Consider the following 21,270-nt stretch of genomic DNA (forward strand, 5'->3'; position numbering starts at 1 on the left):
GGGTGAAAAGAAAAATTCCAGTGCAAAAGAGAAACCCCGATAAAAAAAAGCCTAAAACACGCCAAAAGTAACCCCAATCCCAACCTCTGCTTGGAGAGTAACCATATACTAGGGCTGCGTACCTAAACGTAACATCAGGTACAGGTACAGGTACTGGTACAGAGGTTTAGGTACAGGTCCGGACCTGTACCTGTACCTGAACAATTTGACAAATTAACACGTGTTCTTCACTTTTTCAATCATGACACAGAAACAATAATAAAGTGTTGGAGGGAAGGGAAAATGACTGACCTCTGACCTGATTTGAGTTTGTTGACCAATCACAACCCTGGATCAGCCACACTCTCGCGATGTCTCGTGAGACTGAGGATCTCAAATCAATCGACGGTGTTTACGTCTTTTCCAGTGCTAATTTTTCGTCTTTGTGGTAGGATTTACCTATCTTTAGTCATATACATGGTGTAAACTAGCTATTTCGGTATATACTCGTTACTTCATGATCCGGTATTTTGGACCTGTACCGAAACGATTTTTACGGTATTGGACCGGTACAGTGTACCGGTCCGCAGCCCTACCATATACGCCAACGCCAAATATTATACAGACAAAACCCAACATTCGTGTTCCCTACATGTACAATGCACATCCGTTGTGATTTTATAAACTATAGCAATATCCTGAATTCGTAAACACAGGTTTCAGCAGCTTTCTCACATTCCATCCTGAGTTCTTTGGATTCAAACCCAAAGATGGCTTAACATGAAACTAACTAAATTCAAACTTTACTGCACAGTTAACAATTGTAACGGATACAATGTATGGCGAATTACATATAAAAGTTAAAAGTACATGAAGCCATTGTTATTTAAGGATACTAGAATGCCCTTATACTTTGTTAGACGATTGTTATCATATCAGTGGACCAAAATAAAAGAGTCGGAAATACTGTGTCCAGCAGGATTCTTGAATACATGTAACGTTACATGTCTGATATATTGATGATTAAGGATAATGCAGTTGACTATATAGAGGTAATATAACACTTGTTGTTGGTGACCCAACCATTCATTGCTATAGAAAGGTTACTATCGTATCCGGCCAGAACCGTGCCCCATTAGTTCTATCAATGGCTAAGGGTTGTGATCTAGCCTGGTTACCAAACCTATTATAGCTCCCGAGTCCTACATCCTATTTGCGGAGAGGAGTGTAGGACGTCGGGAGCTATAATAGGTTTGGTAACCAGGCTATTGTGATCAGGCTCTGTTCTGTATAGTCTAAACGTATTCAAGAGCGCAGATATTTACCCCAGGTGCGGATCTGGATACGCGTGGACTATCCAAAACCGTGCCTCAGCATGGTTCTGGATAAAGCACGGCGGGCTCTGGATACAACATTCCACTAGAAGCACTGACCTGTGATCCTGTGGACATGCCTTAATCTGTGGAGTGGCCGTCAACACAGAAGCACTAACTAAATATCTAAGGGTGGCACATGCTATATCGGGTTCTCCTTCGGTTATTTTTCGCTTTACTTCTCATCTGGACCGGTTGTTCGGCCCAGATAGCAGCTGCCTGCAGCACCCCCTCTTCCTCCCCCGTACCACCGTCCTCCTCCTCCGAGTCGGCTGAAGCCTCCAGGCCGTCTGTTGTTCCCTGCTGCCCCGAGAAGGGCAGGTTCATGTACGTGGGTTCCGGAGAGGAGCACGTAGCGCCTTGATCCTAAAGGAACGAAGTGCATGATACGACATTTAGAAGCTTAAAGGAGTACTAACCTCCAGAACGAAGTGCTATTTTCCGATACATCATGCTGCAATGAATACATAACTAGCCGACTTTTTACATAATTTCGCTTGTACAAGTTGCGCGGCGTATGTTTGTAAAGTGATATTAATATCATTTTCCCCCATGCTGAACCACAATTGATACATCCGGGAACTCTGGCTTACGCAATACTCATACACTTCAGGTCAACATAAACATTTTTTGGCGAAAATGGTAGGAGACAAGCACACTAACAAGCTGATTATTGAGAAATTACTTGCTTTACTTTGCTTGACCTGTGGCTTGGATATTATAATATCATGATGTCGAATACAGTGGGCGCCAGTTTCATCCTGTGTGTTTTGAGTTTCTCAACTCATTTGCATGTAAGTATAACTTGAACAGATAATTAGATTACACCACTTATGAAAAAGATAACTAGATTACGCCGTTTTTTTCATCATCAATATTTGCGGCATAAATGAGGGGCGATAAGGACACCAAGAAGGGCAATGGTTGGTAAGATACCAAAGAACACAAAACGGTACGAATTTTTCTTATCGCCCCCGAAATGAGGTCTGTAACGTAACTTTTTGTTTAAAACATAGGCACTAATGGGGTAGCGTGGTGTATTCTGGGATAGTTTTGAGGGTATTTGGAGAGTTTGTCCTGGATTCGATGCATTTTAAGGCTTGCTCGCAAAATGGGCATTTAATTATATACTGTAAAATGATATGCATTTTTCACTTCCAAAAATAAATGCCTCTCGAAATATAGCACCCCTTTCTGGAGGTTAGTACTCCTTTAAGGTCATATTAGCTATCGCCATTGGCAGAGTTCCTTGAATATGACAAAATACTGCATTTCTATTAACACCTCCCAATTCATACATCTAGCAAAGAGTCAAGGCATTTCATACTCCACTGCACACAGAAAAGAAATCAAACTCAACAATAACTATATTGTAGCATTGGTAGCATTATTTAATACCATTTTTACTGTTTATTATTCAGTCATGTTCTTGCTAGCCCTCGGGGGTAATAAATTTCAATTTCATTCTGTTTTATATTTTCCAAATTTTGTGATTTAGTAATATTGGCCAATGATAGTTAGAGTCTGGTGGCTAGGGTGTGGGTTACAGATAATCTCCAAGCAAATCAAAATCTTTCGGTGGCTGAAACACAGTGTCCATTTATCTGGCAGTTACCCGTTTGGCACCCGAAATTGGGCTCGCGTTAAAAAAGATACCAGTAAGAAAACAAAGCGATAAAAACGCCTAAAACACGCCAGAAATAAGCAGAAGCCTACATAAGGAGAGTAGGTTATCAACAAGTAGTAGTTACATGATTGTGCGCTGTAGATTTAATTTGTACTATTACCTTGTTGATACCGACTTCTTCGTACACGTCAGGGTCAGAATCGTCAAAGAGGGATTCTTGATCTCGTCCAAACAGTTGCACTAGAGCGTAATAATCATACATGGACGGGTCCTCCTGCCATTCCTTGGGAACTTCGCTGGAAAAGAAAAAGAAAAAAGAACAATGTAGCAAGTAGCAGGACAGGGTTGGGAGGGAGGGAGGGCAGGTCACCTGCATATGAATGTGCGCTAGCTCCGTAAAATCAATGCAATCCAGTCGCGATATGAACTACAAAATTTGATTAAAGTTTTGCTTTCTTACAAATAGTCCCTTTAAAGAGGCGGTCATTTGTCAATTATAAATAATTTTTCACAAGAATCCATATACATGTAAGGCTACAGCAAGTAATTTTTAGGGATGACATCAGCGCGCGCGCATTGATTTTCGCCTGATTTCGTACAAAAAAAATGGAAAAAATGTTATAAATGCCTATCGGTTCAGAGACCGTCAGCGATCCAGCAAACTAGTGGCACAATTGCTCCTGTTTGATGACAAATGCCTACAGTCTAAGGTGTTGTATCACGTATAAATAATATCTTCTACAATTGTTAATTGAGTCATATACATCCACAAGGACAGGTGATACTGTTAAATGCAGGAATGAAGACCTGTGATTGTGATATCATATTTTGTTGCCTCAATTCTCGTTTAACAATGTTTATCATATCAAAAGTTGAAAATGTAGGAATCTTGTTTTTTTGGGGGGGCCCGCCTTGTTTTTTCCGGCCTATCGCATTACATTTGGAGTATGTGAGGATGTAATCCACGAAATCTACTTGCTGGTTACATACTAGGTTGACTTCTTTTATTGCGGGGCGTCAAGGATAACGTACCTAGTCTCCAAAACACGCAAAATTTCATTCAGCGTGGGTCTGTCCACGTTGTGATAGGCCCGGCACTTCTGAATCAGCTTGAACATCCAGTCAGGGCAGCTGGGGGACTGTTCCAGTGGCATGTTCTTGTCGAGGAAATCCTTGATCTGTAAAATAATCAGCAGGAGACATTTTTATATATATCCCACCACAACACGTAAGGTTATACAAAACATTCATGTATAATCATATACGCATGCTTTATTACATATTTGAAACAACATGAATTCGGAGATCTCATACCTCCATGAAATATTTGGAACTTTTTTCTGAAGCTATCTGCCACCAAAAATCAAGACCATAACATTTCCGGGACAAACGATACAAAAACCGGATAATTCTGCTGCAGTACCACATAAAGGCCCACATTTGACCTTTGTCCTCCTAAGACCTACCCAAATACCTTCTTGAATTATGCTGAACTCAAATCTGCGGAAACAATAGCACACAAACAATGACGTCTTTTGTCATGGAGGTAAATAGAATATTTCTAACCATCGTACAGTTTTTTTACAGCTCTTCAGACTTTACAAAGTATATTTGCAAAAATGACACTCATTTTTGAGGTATGTGGCATATGGTACAAACCTCGGCAGCCTTCATCCCCTGGTAAGGCACAGTCAGGTGAGGAGGAGCTCCAATGGGTGCATCGAACGCCTGCCACAGCTCTTGAAACACCGTGCCCAAACTGAAGATGTCGCTCCATAAGGAGTACAGGCCGAAGTGTAGGACTTCAGGAGGGGACCTACATCACGGTTATACAACGTGATTCAGCAGAGGATGATATTTTGCATGCATCTAATATTGGCCGCATGAGAAGCAACTAGCCGAAGCCATTATTGAGGCTACAATGTTCATGTTTCTATGGTAATAATTCTATATTCATAGCACCAAGCCGACCGTTTTGGACTCCGGGCAGATTGTTTTGGAACTATAGCTACAGGGACGTTTGTTGAAAAGTATATGATGGTGGAAAACTCATGAGCCGGCGTCAACGCTCCCGATCCAGCTCGATCTGGCTGAGCCATTACATTAGCCTGGGTGTCCGCCTTTTTAGCTTTCGTTTTCTTCAATTCACACGATCCGCTACCGGGCGGTAGGTAGAAATGGGTGGAAAGCTAAAAAGGCAGACACTCAGGCTCCCATTACCATAACTGAATATAGAGAAAACGAACCATCTACTGGCATCGACTGGTCCAGGACGCCCGTATTCAAAGTAGCTCTCCGACACGTCCTGGTCGTAAGGGCCTTGGAGCAGCTTCTTGATCCGGCCAAAACGGCCCAGCATTACCTGGAGGTAGAGAGAGAGAAAAAAATGAAGCTTCTGAGATGCCTGAACCTACATCATACAAACAAATTTTGTACAATTATGCAAATGGTCGAAAATGCAAGTGAGCAGACATGCTTAGCACATGTATAAGGAAATAGGCAAGAGGTATGGTAGTATCTGTGGCAAGTTACTTATAGGGTGGACACTAGATTCATACATGTACAAGTACAAGCAATAAAAGGAACAAGCTATGTCAGGCAGATTCTCACACACCTTAGGTTGGCCATCTTCGTTTTCCACGAAAACGTATTCAAGCCTCAGGTCTCTGTGGACGACATCCTTCTCGTGAAGACACTGCAGAGCCAGAGTTATACCCCTGCAGAAATCCTGCAGCTGAGACGGGCTGCTGCAGCTCTTACTGGCCAGGTAGTCACGGAGGTTCCCGGCCGAGGGCCTCACGGTGTACTGTAACAAAAAAAATGACGAAGATTTTATATCAAACACTTATACAGCTGCGATGTTAATTTCCTTCACAAATACGGTCGTTGACATTCCAAACGGTCGATGCCAAATCGCAGAACCAGGCAAACTTTAAGTGGTGTAGCTCGCTCTGTCAATACTGTGGTGTTTGGTGGATTAAGCCTTTTGACCAGGGTTCGAAGCCGGGCTCTTTTGTCAATAATATCTTTACTATTCTACTATCTTTACTATTCTAACGATGCTGTTGTAAATTTGCAATATTGTTTTTTTAATACGTTTTATGCCTCTTTGCCCCTCAAAAACGGTATGATGTGCTCGGATGTGACATCGACGCGTTTCGAATGGCGAGATGGAAACGCGCAACAGCTAGCGACAGAGAGTGAATTTAGTCGCCCTCTCTGCACTCCTGCCTATTTCAGGTCGCATAGATCTAGAGAGCGCGGCGAGATCGCCGTCCGATTAAAATGGGGGCCTGAGTGACAAGTGATGAAGTTAGGGACAAGACTTAAGAACTGACTAATCACTCTAAGGAAAGGTAAAAGACTTAGGTTCGCTGAGACGCCAGAAACAGATTTACGTACCAGACAGGCAAACTCCTCCCCACTCCGCGCAGGATCCTTCAGACGTTTTATGGCCGTCAGGTGTTCACACTCCTTGGTAGCAGGTCCGATTTCTCGGTATGTTTCCACGGAAGCACGTGCCTTTGGTACTTTTTCCAATGTCAGCGTTTCCTGCAACAGATATATAATCATGATACTGCATATCACAGCCACGAACGCCATGTCTTCGACCAAACAAAATTGCTTCTACCAGTATGTCATCATAACTCATGAGACCTTCCCCGGTGATGTAGGATACAGATCATAGTGGAATCCACAGCAAGGTATCACAACGTTAAGTATGATAGTACATGCATTAATTTCCTGCTTGAAAGGGAAAATATGGACGCACCTCCCTGTGGACCGTTGCCGTTGGTCTGTCGGCAGAGTCATGGAACAGATCATCGTAGCATTCCTGTAGCGACTAGAGCAATAGCAAGAAGAACCTCACATGTAATCCAGGACACATAGCCATTGACAGGCTGATCGGTGTAATGCGGTGAAACACAAAATGTACTTGATAAAAAAATCTTATCCACCACCGTACCTTTTTACATGACGCTAAAATTGCTCTCAATTCTAGAGCTAGTACTAGTAATATAATGACTACATTGTGCTTACATTGTCGGCCATGCTTGTCCTGTCACTGCTGCTGGCATCCGGATCCTTCAAACGTTTTAACAGTGTCTCTGGGATCTCCTACAAGACAAGAACCAGTAAACACTTTTATCTTTTTCGTTGAAGAGATTCATTTGTGACGTATAGATACAGTTACTAGAGGATTCTTTCAACAGTGACAAGTTTGAAGGGTAAGGATACTGACCTCCAAATTTTCGATGACTATCATTCCATCTTGTTTACGGAGTGGCCTAGTCTCGCGGGAGCCCGAGACTTGCATCGGTCTGCTGGGCCCTACCCCCTGTTGCCTCCCTCCGGAGCAAGGGTAAGTATGTCTTAGGGAGCTCCCAGCCTTCGGTCCGGTTTAACTTGGCACCTTCCAATTGTATGTGCACCGCCTCCTTAATCTTCCTGTGTGTGTTACGAGACTCTTGGTCTATGATTTCTATAATGTCAGAGATAGGCCTGGTAGTGATGTTGTGGCCAGCCTGGTTGGTGTTGGCTTAACGCGGATTTTCAGTCTTTCTGGTGTAATGACTTTTGATGTTCAGAAGTCCTTTTCCCCAGTGAACGCTCAGTTTCACCCACGTAAACCTCCCCGAACAGTTCGGAACTCTTCACACTTTATCTTGTAGATCACGCCGCACTTCTCACTGGGTGCTAGAGGGTCCTTGGGTCTGACCAGGGCGTTACGTAGGGTGAAGCCCAGTTTGGAATACAGGCTCACATTATGTTTGGTATAAGTGCGTTTCAACCTCTCTGTAACTCCATGTATGTAGGGTAGTACCAAGTAACTCACTGGGAGTTTATCTTTGTTTTCGGATCGTTCCTTGTTACCTTTGTCCTTTCTAGAGTTGTTGCCCCCCTCCCTCAGGACCCAATATGGATATCTACATTGAGAGGAAAGCTTTAGACACTGCCCCTCACCGCCCCAAGTTCTGGGGCTAGATATGTGGACGGAACTGGCGCTGTGAACATAAACAGGAACTCTTTGATCACATTAACACACAACATGCTTGATGTCATGATGATCAGGAATCCGGACAACACCATCACCACAGATGTGTTCCGCAAGGAAACTCACACCGACCGATATTTTCAGTGGTCCTCCAACTTGGGACAACAACGTCCTCGCAACAGAAACTTGGGATAGTGAGGACTCTTATGCACAGAGCCAACACCCTACCCAAAGAGAGGCAGAAACGGATAAAGTCAGAGAAGCCCTCAGACAATGTGGAAACCCAGAATGGGCCCTGAGGGAGGAGGAAAACAAGAAAGGACAAAGGCAACAAGGAACGATCGAAAACAAAGAACAACTCCCAGCGAGTTACTTGGTACTACCCTACATACATGGAGTTACTGAGAGGTTGAAACGCGCTTACACCAAACATAATGTGAGCCTGTATTCTAAACTGGGCTTCACCCTACGTAACGCCCTGGTCAGATCCGGGACCCTCTAGCACCCAGTGAGAAGTGCGGCGTGATCTACAAGATCAAGTGTGAAGAGTTCCGAACTGTTCGGGAAGGTTTTAATACGTGGGTGAAATTGAGCGTTCACTGGGGGAAAGGACTTCTGAACATCAAAAGCCATTACACCAGAAAGACTGAAAATCCGCGTTAAGCCAACACCAACTCCAGGCTGGCCACTGAACATCACTACCAGGCCCATCTCTGACATTATAGAAATCATAGACCAAGAGTCTCGTAACACACACAGGAAGATTAAGGAGGCGGTGCACATACAATTGGAAGGTGCCAAGTTAAACCGGACCGAAGGCTGGGAGCTCCCCAAGACATACTTACCCTTGCTCCTGAGGGAGGCAACAGGGGGTAGGGTCCAGCAGACCGATGCAAGTCTCGGGCTCCCGCGAGACTAGGCCACTCCGTAAACAAGATGGAATGATAGTCATCGAAAATTTGGAGGTCAGTATCCTTACCCTTCAAACTTGTCACTGTTGGAAGAATCCTCTAGTAATCCCACTTTATCTTTTGTATTAGAAGGGATGGTGTTCTTAATGTTTCGGTACTAACAGCTTTCTACTACGTACCTTTACTTTAGACAGGGAGTCAGTAAGTGTAACTATACCTGACAAGAGTAGGCATCAACAACGTCTGCGACTGGTGGCAGGTATGGTCTCCAGTCATCGTCTGAAATGAAATTTACAGCGATTGTTAACTAGCAAGCGAGAATAAAATGCCAGTGATTCAGGGGTTAACCAGAAAGCTAACATTTGCATCTACACGATCTAGCCTATCAAATTACTGATATGTTTATTCTTACTAAAAAATATCCGTATAGGTGGCGACCAGCCCAACTCTGTCCTGCCACTTTCTACATAAGGTAATGCAATGCAAGTACCAGTTACCATGGTGGCAGTCATCCAGCAGGTCCATGCCATTGACGTGATTTGCATGGAGAAGAAGAAGAAACAGAGCAAGAACAACATATTTTCCTTCTGTGAAGGTAAACACAATTATAGTCTGAAAATGAGTCATGCCCCTGTGGATATACCAGGAAATACCCACCCGAACTGCTGTACTTCGGTTGAAGTTGTTCCATCTGATCTTGTACCAGGTCTGCTGCCGGCCTGTCTAACTCATCCACCTTCAGGAGGTCTTTCATCAGTTTGAAGACGCTGGTGGGCACGCAGCGGGGCTGCTTCATTCGGAGACCCTTCCGGACGATCTACAAAAGAAACAACGATAAACATACACAAACGGATTGCAAAAAAGTGGTCATATAAATTATTGTCAAATCAAATGATCGCTAAAACACTCTGTCTAGTCTGTATCAAGATAGTCTTATCATCACGTGTCACAAATATGTTTGCATGGAGAAGAAGAGATCATGAACAATGAAAACCATACATAATTGATACATGACACAATCAAGAAATGTTTCAATATCATGATAATGATCATTGTATGCCCACGATCACGATAATGATCATTCTGCCATACTCATTTTCAGCTGAGCGAAGTGAGGAAAGTCCTGTAACGTGTCTTGCCCAAGGACACAAGATTGCTGACTTGGCAGGACTCAAACCCTTGACCTCTTGGTTCTGAGCCGAAAGCTCTGCCGTGACGCCACACAACCCCACACAATCTACATGTACATTGATATAGGACCTATCTGAGATAGATCTTACCCGAAACAGCAGGTCCTCAGTTGACATGCAGCTGAACTCCTGGTACGGCACGGCCCCGCATGTGAACAGCTCGTACAGGAACACTCCGAACGACCACATGTCACTCTTGGCGGAGAACCACTGGGACGCCAGAGACTCCGGCGCAAGGAACCTCAGGGGCATCTTTTCATTCAAAGATCCTGTAGAACAACACCAAGACGTCACAACAAATGTACAGTGTAGCGTTACGCAGAAAAGATGACATAGAAAAGAGGATGAGGATCACAATTTTCGTGTTTCAAATATGATAAGAAATTATGAGTGCCTATACATTAACCCAATGCAGTTCGAAAAGTATTTCTATTTACATAAAAATTATGCATATATTTCTTTATTAATTAGTCAAGTTGGTAGAATACCTTTAAAGTATGTCAGACGATCTTGGACGACATATGGCTTGGACTCCCTTGCCCTCCTCGCCCCGCAGAATCCGCTCAGTTTGCAGCACAGCACACCCTCCTCCATGGTCACCAGGACATTCCTGGCCATGACCATACTGCGGTACGAAAACAAGTGTAGTACTTACTTCAATCAATGCAGTAGTTGCGGCGTTCCGACAAAGCTGCCTAATAGATACGAAATGAAAATGACAGGCAAACACATTCATGGGAGATGGGTCTTGAAATGATATAAGATTTGCAGTTGTCTCTTCCCCATTATTAAAGATTTAATTTATTTTGTGAATAATTTCATCAGGTTGGTGAATTCTTGAATATAGTATTTTTTATATTCACAACCATTTGTTTTAAAATAGCCCGCATTTCAATGGCCGTCTGTCATCTTCATCCTGGCAATTATGGCTGGTTCACTGTGACTGGTACATAATAACCTAGCTTCAGCGCACAATGCATTAGGAATAATTGCCCTGATGAAGATGGCAGATGGTCATGGAAACATCGGTTCTTATCAAATTATAACACGTGGTTGTCAATAAAGAACTTTGCTTCATACCGGTGTACTGTTTTGTCTGCGTGCAGGAACACCAGAGCCCGGAGGATTTGTATCGCTATGTGGAACAGTTGTTGAGGCGGCAGCACCGGGCTCCTGTGTTTACGGAGGTAGTCCAGGAGATTGCCGTGAGTCGTCAGACCCATGACGTAGTGAACGGGAGATTGCACACTGAAGCCCAGCAGGCTGACGATATTGGGATGCTGCTTCAACCGTCTGAGGACTTTGATTTCATCTTGAATCCCTAGATGTCAAGACAAGAAGTTTTAACTTTTGGTCCAACACAAAAAAAGTTCTCTCACCTAGAGCTTTCGACCAGTCACTCTGGTCTTCCTCAGTAGACTGACCCAGTGAAGCTTGTCACGTGGCCGGCGAAACACTTTGTTTTACTTGACACTGTAAGGATTTTGGATACTGAACAGGACTATTTCTTGAGAGGGGTGCGTGAAGGAAGCCATTTACATCAGGGCCAATCACCCTTCATTGAACCGCGACGGGGGCCGGCATCGTCTACCAGGTACCTTTGACCCAGTGTTGACGTCACACTTCACAGAAGCCACGTGACAAGCTTCGCTTGGTCAGTCTACTGAGGAAGACCAGAGTGACTGGTCAAAAGCTCTAGGTGAGAGAATTTTTTGTCTTGGACCAAACGTTTTAACTTTAAACAAGTAACTACCAACACAGATGAACTTTCATGATAGATAGGATACAATTCATGTGCACAGACAGAATGATCCTTGAACTAAGATGTCAAATCATAGATGCAAATGAATAAAGGTTCATAGATAATAAACAGAGATTTCACAAAATAAATACCAAGTTCGTGTGAAAAAAGGAGATAAAACAAAAGAAATAAACTGGTTCGGAAGTAACAAAAGGTAATGAAAATTACTTTCGCAAGCTGGCGTGCTAGTGGCATGGAAGCTCTCCAGGTTTTGAACCCTGGCAACTTTAACAGCGACGTGATTCTGTTTGCCACCCATGACACCCTGGTAGATGATACTGTTGTCGCAGTGGTGGAGCAGGTCTTCAAACAGCTCAAGGTCTTCATTTCGGTGGTAGTATGCAAGGTGTTTGGGGAGCACTCGGTCTCTATAAGATCCAAGGCGCAAAATGGAAAATGCGCATTTGTGTAAAAATTGGACTCACCCAAATTTTCGACTGTACAACTCCAGTCTTTGTCAAGGAATGAGCAATCCACTATTCCGTGACGTCACCCAGATAACACGCGTGACTCCGTGAGCAGTGGGTCATAGGTTGCAGAAAGCCTGTGGCGCCCCCCGTCTCAACAAAGACGGGGCGATTGCTCATTCCTTGACAAAGACTGGAGTTGTACAGTCGAAAATTTGGGTGAGTCCAATTTGTTGTGTTGGATATTACAGTTTAAACTTGCTTCATAATGATTTCTACCAACAGAGATGAAGTTTCAAGATATGCTTTTCCTTGGCAAATTTCTTGTGTATAACTGAGGATCTAGAAGCGTATGGACTACAAAAAATTTCAATGAACGAAGACATACATGAGCTTGGTGTGGTCAATCGCGCCTCCCCTGACCAGAAGGGGCCTGGTCACTGCTTGAGCGATCTCGGGGATGTCCGAGTAGATGAGCTCCTCACACATCGCCATGATGAGGGAACTGGCCGTCTGGAAACCGTCGATCTTCTTCAGATCTGGGTTGGTCCAAAAGGAACCCAGGGACATGGGGCTGTCAGCTTTCACGGCTTGAATACGGATTCCTAAAAAGAAAGATCACATTGAAGATCACATTGTCGATACATCTATATACATAAGTATGACAGGTAGTCTTCTTCCCAGACGTCTTGGAGAGGCGTGGTATATTACTTGTTGTATGTGTTTGTGTTAGCATAAACATTTGAAACTTGTCATCATGTTGACGGAGATGCTATGCATAAGATTAAAAGATGTAGTGTGAAATGCTTAGATGACCATGACAGTGAAGCATAAAATGCAAAATGATTTCGGAAGGGCACCCACATGTGTATAAGAGGCGCTACTATACTAAGACCTCTGATTGATAAAGCACAGGTGCAAGCACAGGACACAGGTGTAACGAGGGCGACAGCAGCAATATATGTTACGAAAGGAGCACATACTATACATACCTTTCGGAGTGTCCACATCCTTTGCCAGTCGAACCATGTACCAGGCGATCCGATAGAGAACGGACCAGCTGGGCTCGTGCTGGGCGCTTCTCATGAACTTCAACTTCTTCCTTTCCGTCTCCATGCGGTGAATTCGGCATTCAGCGAGCAGCTGGAGGCACACCAGGCCACCCGGAGTTGTTCGTGCCTGCAGTGAAAACAGTTTTGTTTGTTACCTTCGCCAAGAAGATTATGTTTTCGGGGGCATTCGTGTGTCTGTTTGTCAACATGTTAACTCAAGAAAGCTATTAACTATATGATGGATTATCTTAATATTTGGTAGGTAGTTGATCTTCACGAGACCTCGAAATAATTCGATTTTGGGCCCCCTGACATCTTGTTATGGTATTGCAGCTGAACTTTCGGTTTTGATATCTTGGATGGTAGGTAGCTCTTGGGCTAGGGAAGAAGTGACGTGAGTTTGCGCCCCCCCCCCTTCCGGCAGCTTGTCTTCGAATTGGCGAAGGTCTGAGATCGTGGAACTCTATTTTTTCTGTCGGCCGCTTTTCATTAAGGTAATGATTTGTATGCTTGAATTTGATGTCTAAAACCTAACTGTTACATTAAAGCTTATCAATAAAACTTCATCCAATAGTACTATTATAAAAACTACAGATATGTAGGAAGAATGATTGAGAAGTGGCACACTCACCAACACGCACAGGTAGATGAGGGCCAGTTCTTCGTCGTAACTGCTGGCACTGTTGACGTACTTAGTCACCTTCTTCATCAACTTGTCCGTTAAGGGGTCCTGCTTTTTAGCCTCGCCCTCGACAAATGCTAAGAACTTCGAGAGTTTTGTGGACAGTGCCTTAGACTTCTTTTCGTCAGAATCTATGAGCCGAGAAATGGCTTCGAGAGCAAAGAAGACGGCTGATTTCAGAGCATGCGTGTCACTTCTGATGGTTTTTAGGGACTCGCGCACGCATGTCAGAGGCTCCCGGAAGGGATTGTTTGATGGGTTCAAAGTTCCCTTGCAGCAGTGGAGGCTGATGCATGACAACAACAACGCATATGTCTCCACTCGGAGCTGTTGTTCAATCTGATCTTGCTGATCGAACGCCTGGGCTTTCAAACTTTTGCGAAACATTTCTTCGTGATTCAGGAGCTTTTCTGCGGTTTCGTCCTTGATAGGATCGGACAGAAGAAGCTCTTTGAGCAGTTTCAGACTAGCTTTTGCGATTGACGGGATCTTATCTTGGCTGCTAACCTCTGTCAATACACGCCTGCATTCTGAAAATTTCTTCGAAGAATCTCGTTTCATGTTCAATAGAAATTTTGGTAAGTATTCTTTTCGTACGCGGTGTTCGACTGAATGGCGAATGGACCCTGTGGTTGAGGACAAGTCAATGATGAAACCGGTGACATCGTTACTAAATGTCTCATATGACCATCGGTCGTTGGATCCTGAAACAAGAATTCGAAGATTTCATACCTCCATAATATACATTTTTATTTTTTTATATTTAGTTTTTCTAAATGTTTTTACACAGTACACTACAGTACAGAACAAAATAACACAGGTTTTTGTTTTGAAACACACAGTAGCACGTTTGCCCTGAATATGGTCATGTAGACTATTCCAGGGGGAGAACCTCATTAATCAAACCACCCCGCACATCTGTTTTCCCTGCCATCCCGCACATCTGTTTTCACGGAAGTTCCAGTACCAAGGTCAGCCACCAGGAGGCCCATATTTGACCTTGACCTTTGGCTTCCTAAGACCTACCAGCATACCAAATATCATCACAATCCATAAAGGCGTTCTGAAGTTATGCTGACTACAAATGTGCGGAAACACACACACACACACACACACACAGACATCCACACACACACACACACACACACACACACACACACACACACACACACACACACACACACACACACACACACAGACGCGCCAAAACAATACCTACATTTTTCATGGAGGTAAAAAGATATATGCAAAAGATATCTCCAATATCTTTTTTGATATACAATGAAGTTTGAACAAAAATGCTAAATGGCGTACAGAACCATGTGACACTGATTAGAAATAGGAATTTAATCATCGTGGTCAGACTGCTGACAACATTTTGAAAGTATGTCCAGAACAACAACATGCTTACCTTGTTCAAGAAATCCCTGCGCAGTCCCGACGTTAACATATGGCTGTCCGCCCTCAAATTTCATCACGGTGTTCCCGTCACCAACGATGTCAACTGTGAAGACAGAAGGTTATACAAGTTCATGCTTCACTGGAGCAGCTCGAGACAAAATACAGGTCATGCTGAGGTCACATTTTCAAACCAGGGCCCGGCCGGGGAGCTTTCGGGAACGATTTCAGGTATGATTTAAAAGACAATAAAACACTGGAAGGGCCGACATTTGCTTTGGAGCAATGTAGCGGATGACTTCACCACATTTTACGACATGGCAAGGAAAGAAGGACAAACACAAGGGAAAACAATTCTTTACATTGAAGTAACAACAGTTAGATATCTAACCTCTAAATTATTGGATAGGATTTTTAATTGCATAATGCAAGCTGTTGATTTTCCAGATAAAAAGAAGCGTTTATGCCCCGCATTCCAATGCTGGAGCAGGAAAGATTGACATACCTACCAAAACACTTGAAATTCATACTGGCAATATGACATGACTTTGTACAGATGTTAATTGAGTTAACCCAATCAAATCCCAAGAGCCAATCAGCAAAAAGAATAGAGGAAAGCTGCATGCCTATTGGTTGCTTGCTCTGCATGCCATTCTGATGACTCATGCCCAAATATGGTAACACACTGCTATAGTACATTTTCTATAACACAGCCAAAAAGCTAAAAGAAAACCATTCTAAAAGCCTGTATCACAAAAATGAAAAAAAAAAAACGCCTGTGGGTATTTGCCCACTCTACCTTCATGCCAAATTCCATGTTATTTGGCCCAAAAATGAAGGAGGTTGAATCAATTTAAAGAAATGGCAGGAAAAGGATCCAAAATCCTATATCCAATAATGTAGCTATCCTACCGTTGTCTCTTCATACTATAGTAATATACTAATAGACTAATATCAATGTAAAGAATTGTTTTCCCTTGTGTTTCTCCTTCTTTCCCTGCCGTGTCGTAAAATGTGGTGAAGCCATCCGCTACATTTGCTCCAAAGCAAATGTCAGCCTTTCTAGTACAGTCAGGCCGGGCCCCGGTTTGGAAATGTGACGTCAGCATCACTGACCAAGTCTCGGCCATTAATGATCAACAACGACAACAACAATGACAACATCACAACCTGACATTAACATGCTGTTCCCAAAAGGAGGTCCTATAAAAGCGTGGTGGCGGCATAGAAATAAGTTTGAGGAAACTTGAGTGTCCCGTCGACATGTATTGTGATAAATGTTGGAATAGAAAAATGTGAACGCAACACGGGGAGTCCCCGCCCAAAAATACATGCGTAATCGCATACTGCAGTACGATATAAAGTCGCATGAGGGCTACTAAACCTATAGTTACTGGGTTCAATGCACATAGGGTGCTGGGCAAGAAAACTTATACAGTCACGAAAAACCTCATTAAAATGCCACTGTGGCTTCAAATTCAATTTTTGATCATCATACTTCAAAATTCATGACGTATTTTCAATCGGACGTCATCACGTAACAAAAATATATGTTTTCAACTGTACATGTGTGGAGAGCGGTTGACTGATACGCGAATGACGTCACTCGAAAGTTTCTGAGTCTATTAATAATATCATAGGTTGTCTTGGTGGTACGCAAGACGTTTACCTTCGAACCAAGCCATCGTACATTACTCTGCAGCTGATTTGCAAACCAAAAACACAACAGCAAACATAAATCAACAAGCCAACGTACCCTGCAGGCGGACACGTACAAGTTATATATAAGTACACAACAGCGGACAGAGCGGTCGGCTCGGAACCAAGAGTCCCGAGTTCGAATCCTGCCATGCCACCGATCTTTTCGCACTTGACACGAATTTCCTCACTTAACTCGGGTAAAAAAATTAGTATACCTGTTGTCCGTTCTTAAATGTGTCGTCGCCATTTCTTGTTGGGATAGAAAAAAAAATCACACCTGCAAATGCGCGTATTGAGTATTTCTAGCTCCAAAGGTCTAGAAAAGACGTAGAAACTTACCCCTGTTTCTCGTGGTCTGTACGGGGGTTGAACGTCCTCGGTGAGCCATGACGTCCCGGAAACCGATGTCCTTGTCCGTGCCTGGAAGTTTAAGGCTATCAAAAACGCTTCTCCCTACACATGTAACAGGTATCTAGGTGAGATTGGCTGAGGCTATTTGGACCGAGACTGGGTAAATGCAGAGTTGTCCCAGCACAGGTGACAGCTAGGTAAATGCGGAACACTTCCTCGATCGTATGGTGTTAGCTTGGTTGTTTTTCAAGTAGTTGGAGTACGCGCTGATTGGTCAGATCTGGCCCGGACTTTCCAATACGTCACCCACGTGAGTCATATCGGGAGTTTCCGATTGAAACTCGGGGTGAATATCGGCACCAACCTCAGAACAACAAGACAAACTACCCATAAACAGCTGACTATTCGAATCTGGCTTTGTGGGTACATACAGGAAAAGTAATCAAATATTTGCACAACTTCAATCGCACCTTCGCTGACCTCCAAATGCTTGGAGTGCAATATTCTAGTCATTAAGACCTCTAACTATACTGTAACAGTGTCAAAGCACGCAGGTTCCAGAATCAAGAAGACTTCCCTGTCAAATTGCTGAAGTTGGCATTTTTACGAACGTGGGAACTAAGATAAGTAAGGGGAATCCCTGGCATGGTCTGTGTGGGCTAGGTGACCGACAGGACGGTCGCTCCTCTGTTAGCCACTTGGCAAATATTTGTCACTATGTCTCTTTTATATTCAGTATCATAGTTATTATCATGGTTCTTTGTCAACTGTGGACAGGAACATTGGACTCAATAGGGTCAAAATAGAAAAGAAATGTCCGGTATGTAGCGTCCTAGTATGTAGCGTCCACATTCCAACACGTGCAAAGGTCATCATACGAGCTGCACAACAGGTTGACAAGTTGTTTGACGTACCCTGATTGGTCAGATATTTTGGGTGTCTCGGGGTTTTCCGACGATCCCACGAGCAGGGTGAATTCCAACATGTCATGCACATATACTATACACTCAGTGAACTGACAGTAATGTGCTGACTCATACACGCTACATACACCATAATTAAAGTTCACCTGAAATGTCAAGCGACGTCGTATAGCCTGTTTTGCAGTTCGAACATGGTTGACTGCACGGAGTCCATTAATCTAAATTTGCTTCAGAATCAATGCTGCCAATTTTGTTTTGTTCTAAGCAGATTCGTAGCATTTGAGCGTTCATTTTTAGAGCTAGAGCCCACATTTCCGTCGGTGGTTGTTGGAATTGAGTTAATTAAGATGTTAGTACCAACTATTGCCACGTTGCATAGCAAACGAATTGTTTTGTTACAAAGATTGTGTTTTAAGCATTGGGACTGGCATTCTGTTCAGTTTTACGTTGCCCGGAGGAGGGTGGGGGGTTAGGAACAGGATACGATATCCCAACATCTGCTTGGAGTTTATGCTAGTTAGTTCCCTGGCCACCTAGCAAGTCACCTGAGAACTGCAATACTAGAATGTAACTACTGGGCCACACTGAAATGAAATGAAACTGGGAATGAAAGACTGAAAAGTGCTGGACTACACCTGAAGATTGAAAGAAGTTGTATACGAGGGGTGTTCAAAAAGTTCTCGGCCTCACCTAGAAAACGTCAGGGCAGTAAAATTTTTCTTACACTATTTTTTAATATAGTCCTCTCTAACTGCAATGCACTTGGTCCAGTGATGTTCCAGCTTTATTTTCCCATTGTGGAAGAAGGTTGCATCTGGACCCCCCAGATTGGCCTATACCGCATAGATGACGTCATCATTACCATCAAAACGTTGACCACATAAGGGGAACTTGAGTTTAGGAAACAGGTAGAAGTCCAAGGGTGCTAGTTCAGGTGAATTGGAAGGGTGGGGTTAGACTTCAAAGCCAAATTCGTTTGCTGCTGCCACTGACCCCTGTGTTGTGAGGACAGGTGCATTTTCATCACGCCAGCTCAATGCTTTCCTCTCCTTTTCTCTTTGACTGTTGTACTCAACTGTCGCAATTCTGTTGAATAGTACTCCCCATTGATGCTTTAACCCCTTCGCATGTAGTCAATTATGATTACTTCCTTACTGTCCCAGAAAACAGAGGCAAAAACCCTGTCAACGGACGAAACTCGCTAAAACTTCTTGGGGGGCCTGGAAAAATTCTTCATCCATTGTTTGCTCTGCTGTTTTTATTCGGGCTGAAAGTGGTGAACCCAGCTCTTCTTGGGGTACAAATGTTTTGAGGAAATTGCATGGATTGGACTGAATTCGTTCCTTGAAATGTCCAGCCTGTTTAACTTCTGATGTTCAAAAAACATTAGAGGCACCCACCATGCAGACAGTTTTTTCATCCCCAGGATGTTCGACAAAACATTGTGAACTGAGTCATAACACAGGCCAAAGAACCTGCTACATGTTGGCCAGTCTCAAATCTGTCATTCACTACCATGTGATGGATGGCCTCAACTGGATTGTCCGTGGTGCTGATTTGTGGCATCCTGACATATGTTCATCTTTTGCGCTGTCCTTGCCGCGCTTGTAGCTAGTAACCCACTTCTTAATAGTTGAATAAGAAGGGGAGTCATCACCAAGTGTCTTGACCATGTGTTTATGGATGTCCTTAGGAGACATCCTTTATCGTCGATACACTTGATCAGAGCTCACGCGTCTGTTGCGGCCATTTTGTGATTTTCCCTCACCCACCCCATTTTCACGGGGCGTCACGTGCTAATTAATGAATATAGAAATTTGAATTTTTGTGTGCAGTGATGTAAGACGTCATAGTATACAGCTATGCCAAAGAATAGGAGTTTGACCTTTATTTTCTAGGTGAGGCCGAGAACTTTTTGAACACCCCTCGTATTGGGGAATCTTTAAGAAAAGTAAATAGTGTCTTCATTCTAAGTACATGTAGATATTGTAAAAGTAGCGCGTGTGTGTGACCGTCTGTCTATCTGTGTGTGTGTGTGTGTCATCACAATAACTCTACCGAAATTTCGCCGATAAGAAGATCCTAGGAGCCCATGGACAGGATCATAGAGACATACAGCATTGCTTTAGTTGTCAAAACAATAAACAACGTAGGTTGTTTTCGTCAAGGCTTTACCCAAATATCAAAGGAACCAACGTTTCTCAGATATGCTTGAAGGTGTGCAAAAGAGATGTTGTAGGATCATTCGCATCCCAGTTAAATCTTTGCCTTCTTTGTCCACAAGTCGACATCAGGCCACTTTACGCACAATTCAGAACATCTTTAAGGATGTTGATAGTCCTCTGCTTGATTTTGTATCCTCTCCGACGTAATGAAATTACAACCTGCGCCGAGGTAAACCAGTCACTGTCTCTACATCTAGTAAAACGAAAAGACACGAACAGTCTTTTGTACCTCGTGCGCTTAAGCTATTGTCTAAAAGCTGATCTTTGTTTATCTATTGGTTTTATGGTGTTATTTTTCTCTGTTTATAGCGATTTTAGAATGTTTTAGCTGTTGTATTTATTGATGTGTTAAATTTTTGTGTTGTATTTTACCGCTAAATTATGTAGATATATGTAGGACTTTATGCTTTCTATTTGTAATAACTGGGCGCCTGTTGTAAACAATCGACATATTTCATGCATTGTGACATTCGACAGTCGATATTCAGAAAATCTGAATGTGAATCTTAACAAACGGAAGGGACGCGCCAGCATGGTGGGCGGTAAGAACCGCTCTCCCTTTCCCGGCGGAACCCATCAGAACCGGCTCCAGGTGTGCCGAGCTAATCACAGCATCAGTACCGCTAGTAACGCCACAGATGTGTCATCAGCGAG

The 21,270-nt window shown here is 43.3% G+C and overlaps 1 protein-coding gene across 2 annotated transcripts in view; it reads right to left on the reverse strand.

The window, feature by feature from the left end:
- Window positions 1–1,421: 1,421 nt before the first annotated feature.
- The window catches only part of LOC109481820, a 30,173-nt gene continuing 10,324 nt past the window's right edge, over window positions 1,422–21,270 (reverse strand). Inside the window, exons 2-21 of one of the 2 annotated variants that reach the window (XM_019784426.1) lie at window positions 17,457–17,473; window positions 15,430–15,522; window positions 13,968–14,722; window positions 13,277–13,463; window positions 12,673–12,889; window positions 12,046–12,245; window positions 11,157–11,397; window positions 10,565–10,701; window positions 10,167–10,345; window positions 9,544–9,703; window positions 9,104–9,165; window positions 7,021–7,098; window positions 6,752–6,823; window positions 6,382–6,531; window positions 5,594–5,785; window positions 5,226–5,341; window positions 4,639–4,795; window positions 4,012–4,157; window positions 3,140–3,275; window positions 1,422–1,718 (exon numbers count right to left, since the gene is read on the reverse strand). In XM_019784426.1, coding sequence (XP_019639985.1) covers window positions 1,479–1,718; window positions 3,140–3,275; window positions 4,012–4,157; window positions 4,639–4,795; window positions 5,226–5,341; window positions 5,594–5,785; window positions 6,382–6,531; window positions 6,752–6,823; window positions 7,021–7,098; window positions 9,104–9,165; window positions 9,544–9,703; window positions 10,167–10,345; window positions 10,565–10,701; window positions 11,157–11,397; window positions 12,046–12,245; window positions 12,673–12,889; window positions 13,277–13,463; window positions 13,968–14,722; window positions 15,430–15,493 — 3,489 coding nt within the window. In that variant the 5' untranslated portion in view covers window positions 15,494–15,522; window positions 17,457–17,473 and the 3' untranslated portion in view covers window positions 1,422–1,478. Of the gene's footprint in view, window positions 1,719–3,139; window positions 3,276–4,011; window positions 4,158–4,638; window positions 4,796–5,225; window positions 5,342–5,593; window positions 5,786–6,381; window positions 6,532–6,751; window positions 6,824–7,020; window positions 7,099–9,103; window positions 9,166–9,543; window positions 9,704–10,166; window positions 10,346–10,564; window positions 10,702–11,156; window positions 11,398–12,045; window positions 12,246–12,672; window positions 12,890–13,276; window positions 13,464–13,967; window positions 14,723–15,429; window positions 15,523–17,456; window positions 17,682–21,270 lie in introns of those variants that run through there. The other variant, XM_019784424.1, reaches the window with a different exon arrangement.

This window comes from Branchiostoma belcheri, unplaced genomic scaffold (assembly GCF_001625305.1).
Source record: "Branchiostoma belcheri isolate BF01 breed outbred unplaced genomic scaffold, Haploidv18h27 scaffold58, whole genome shotgun sequence".
NCBI classification, from domain to species: Eukaryota; Metazoa; Chordata; class Leptocardii; order Amphioxiformes; family Branchiostomatidae; genus Branchiostoma; species Branchiostoma belcheri.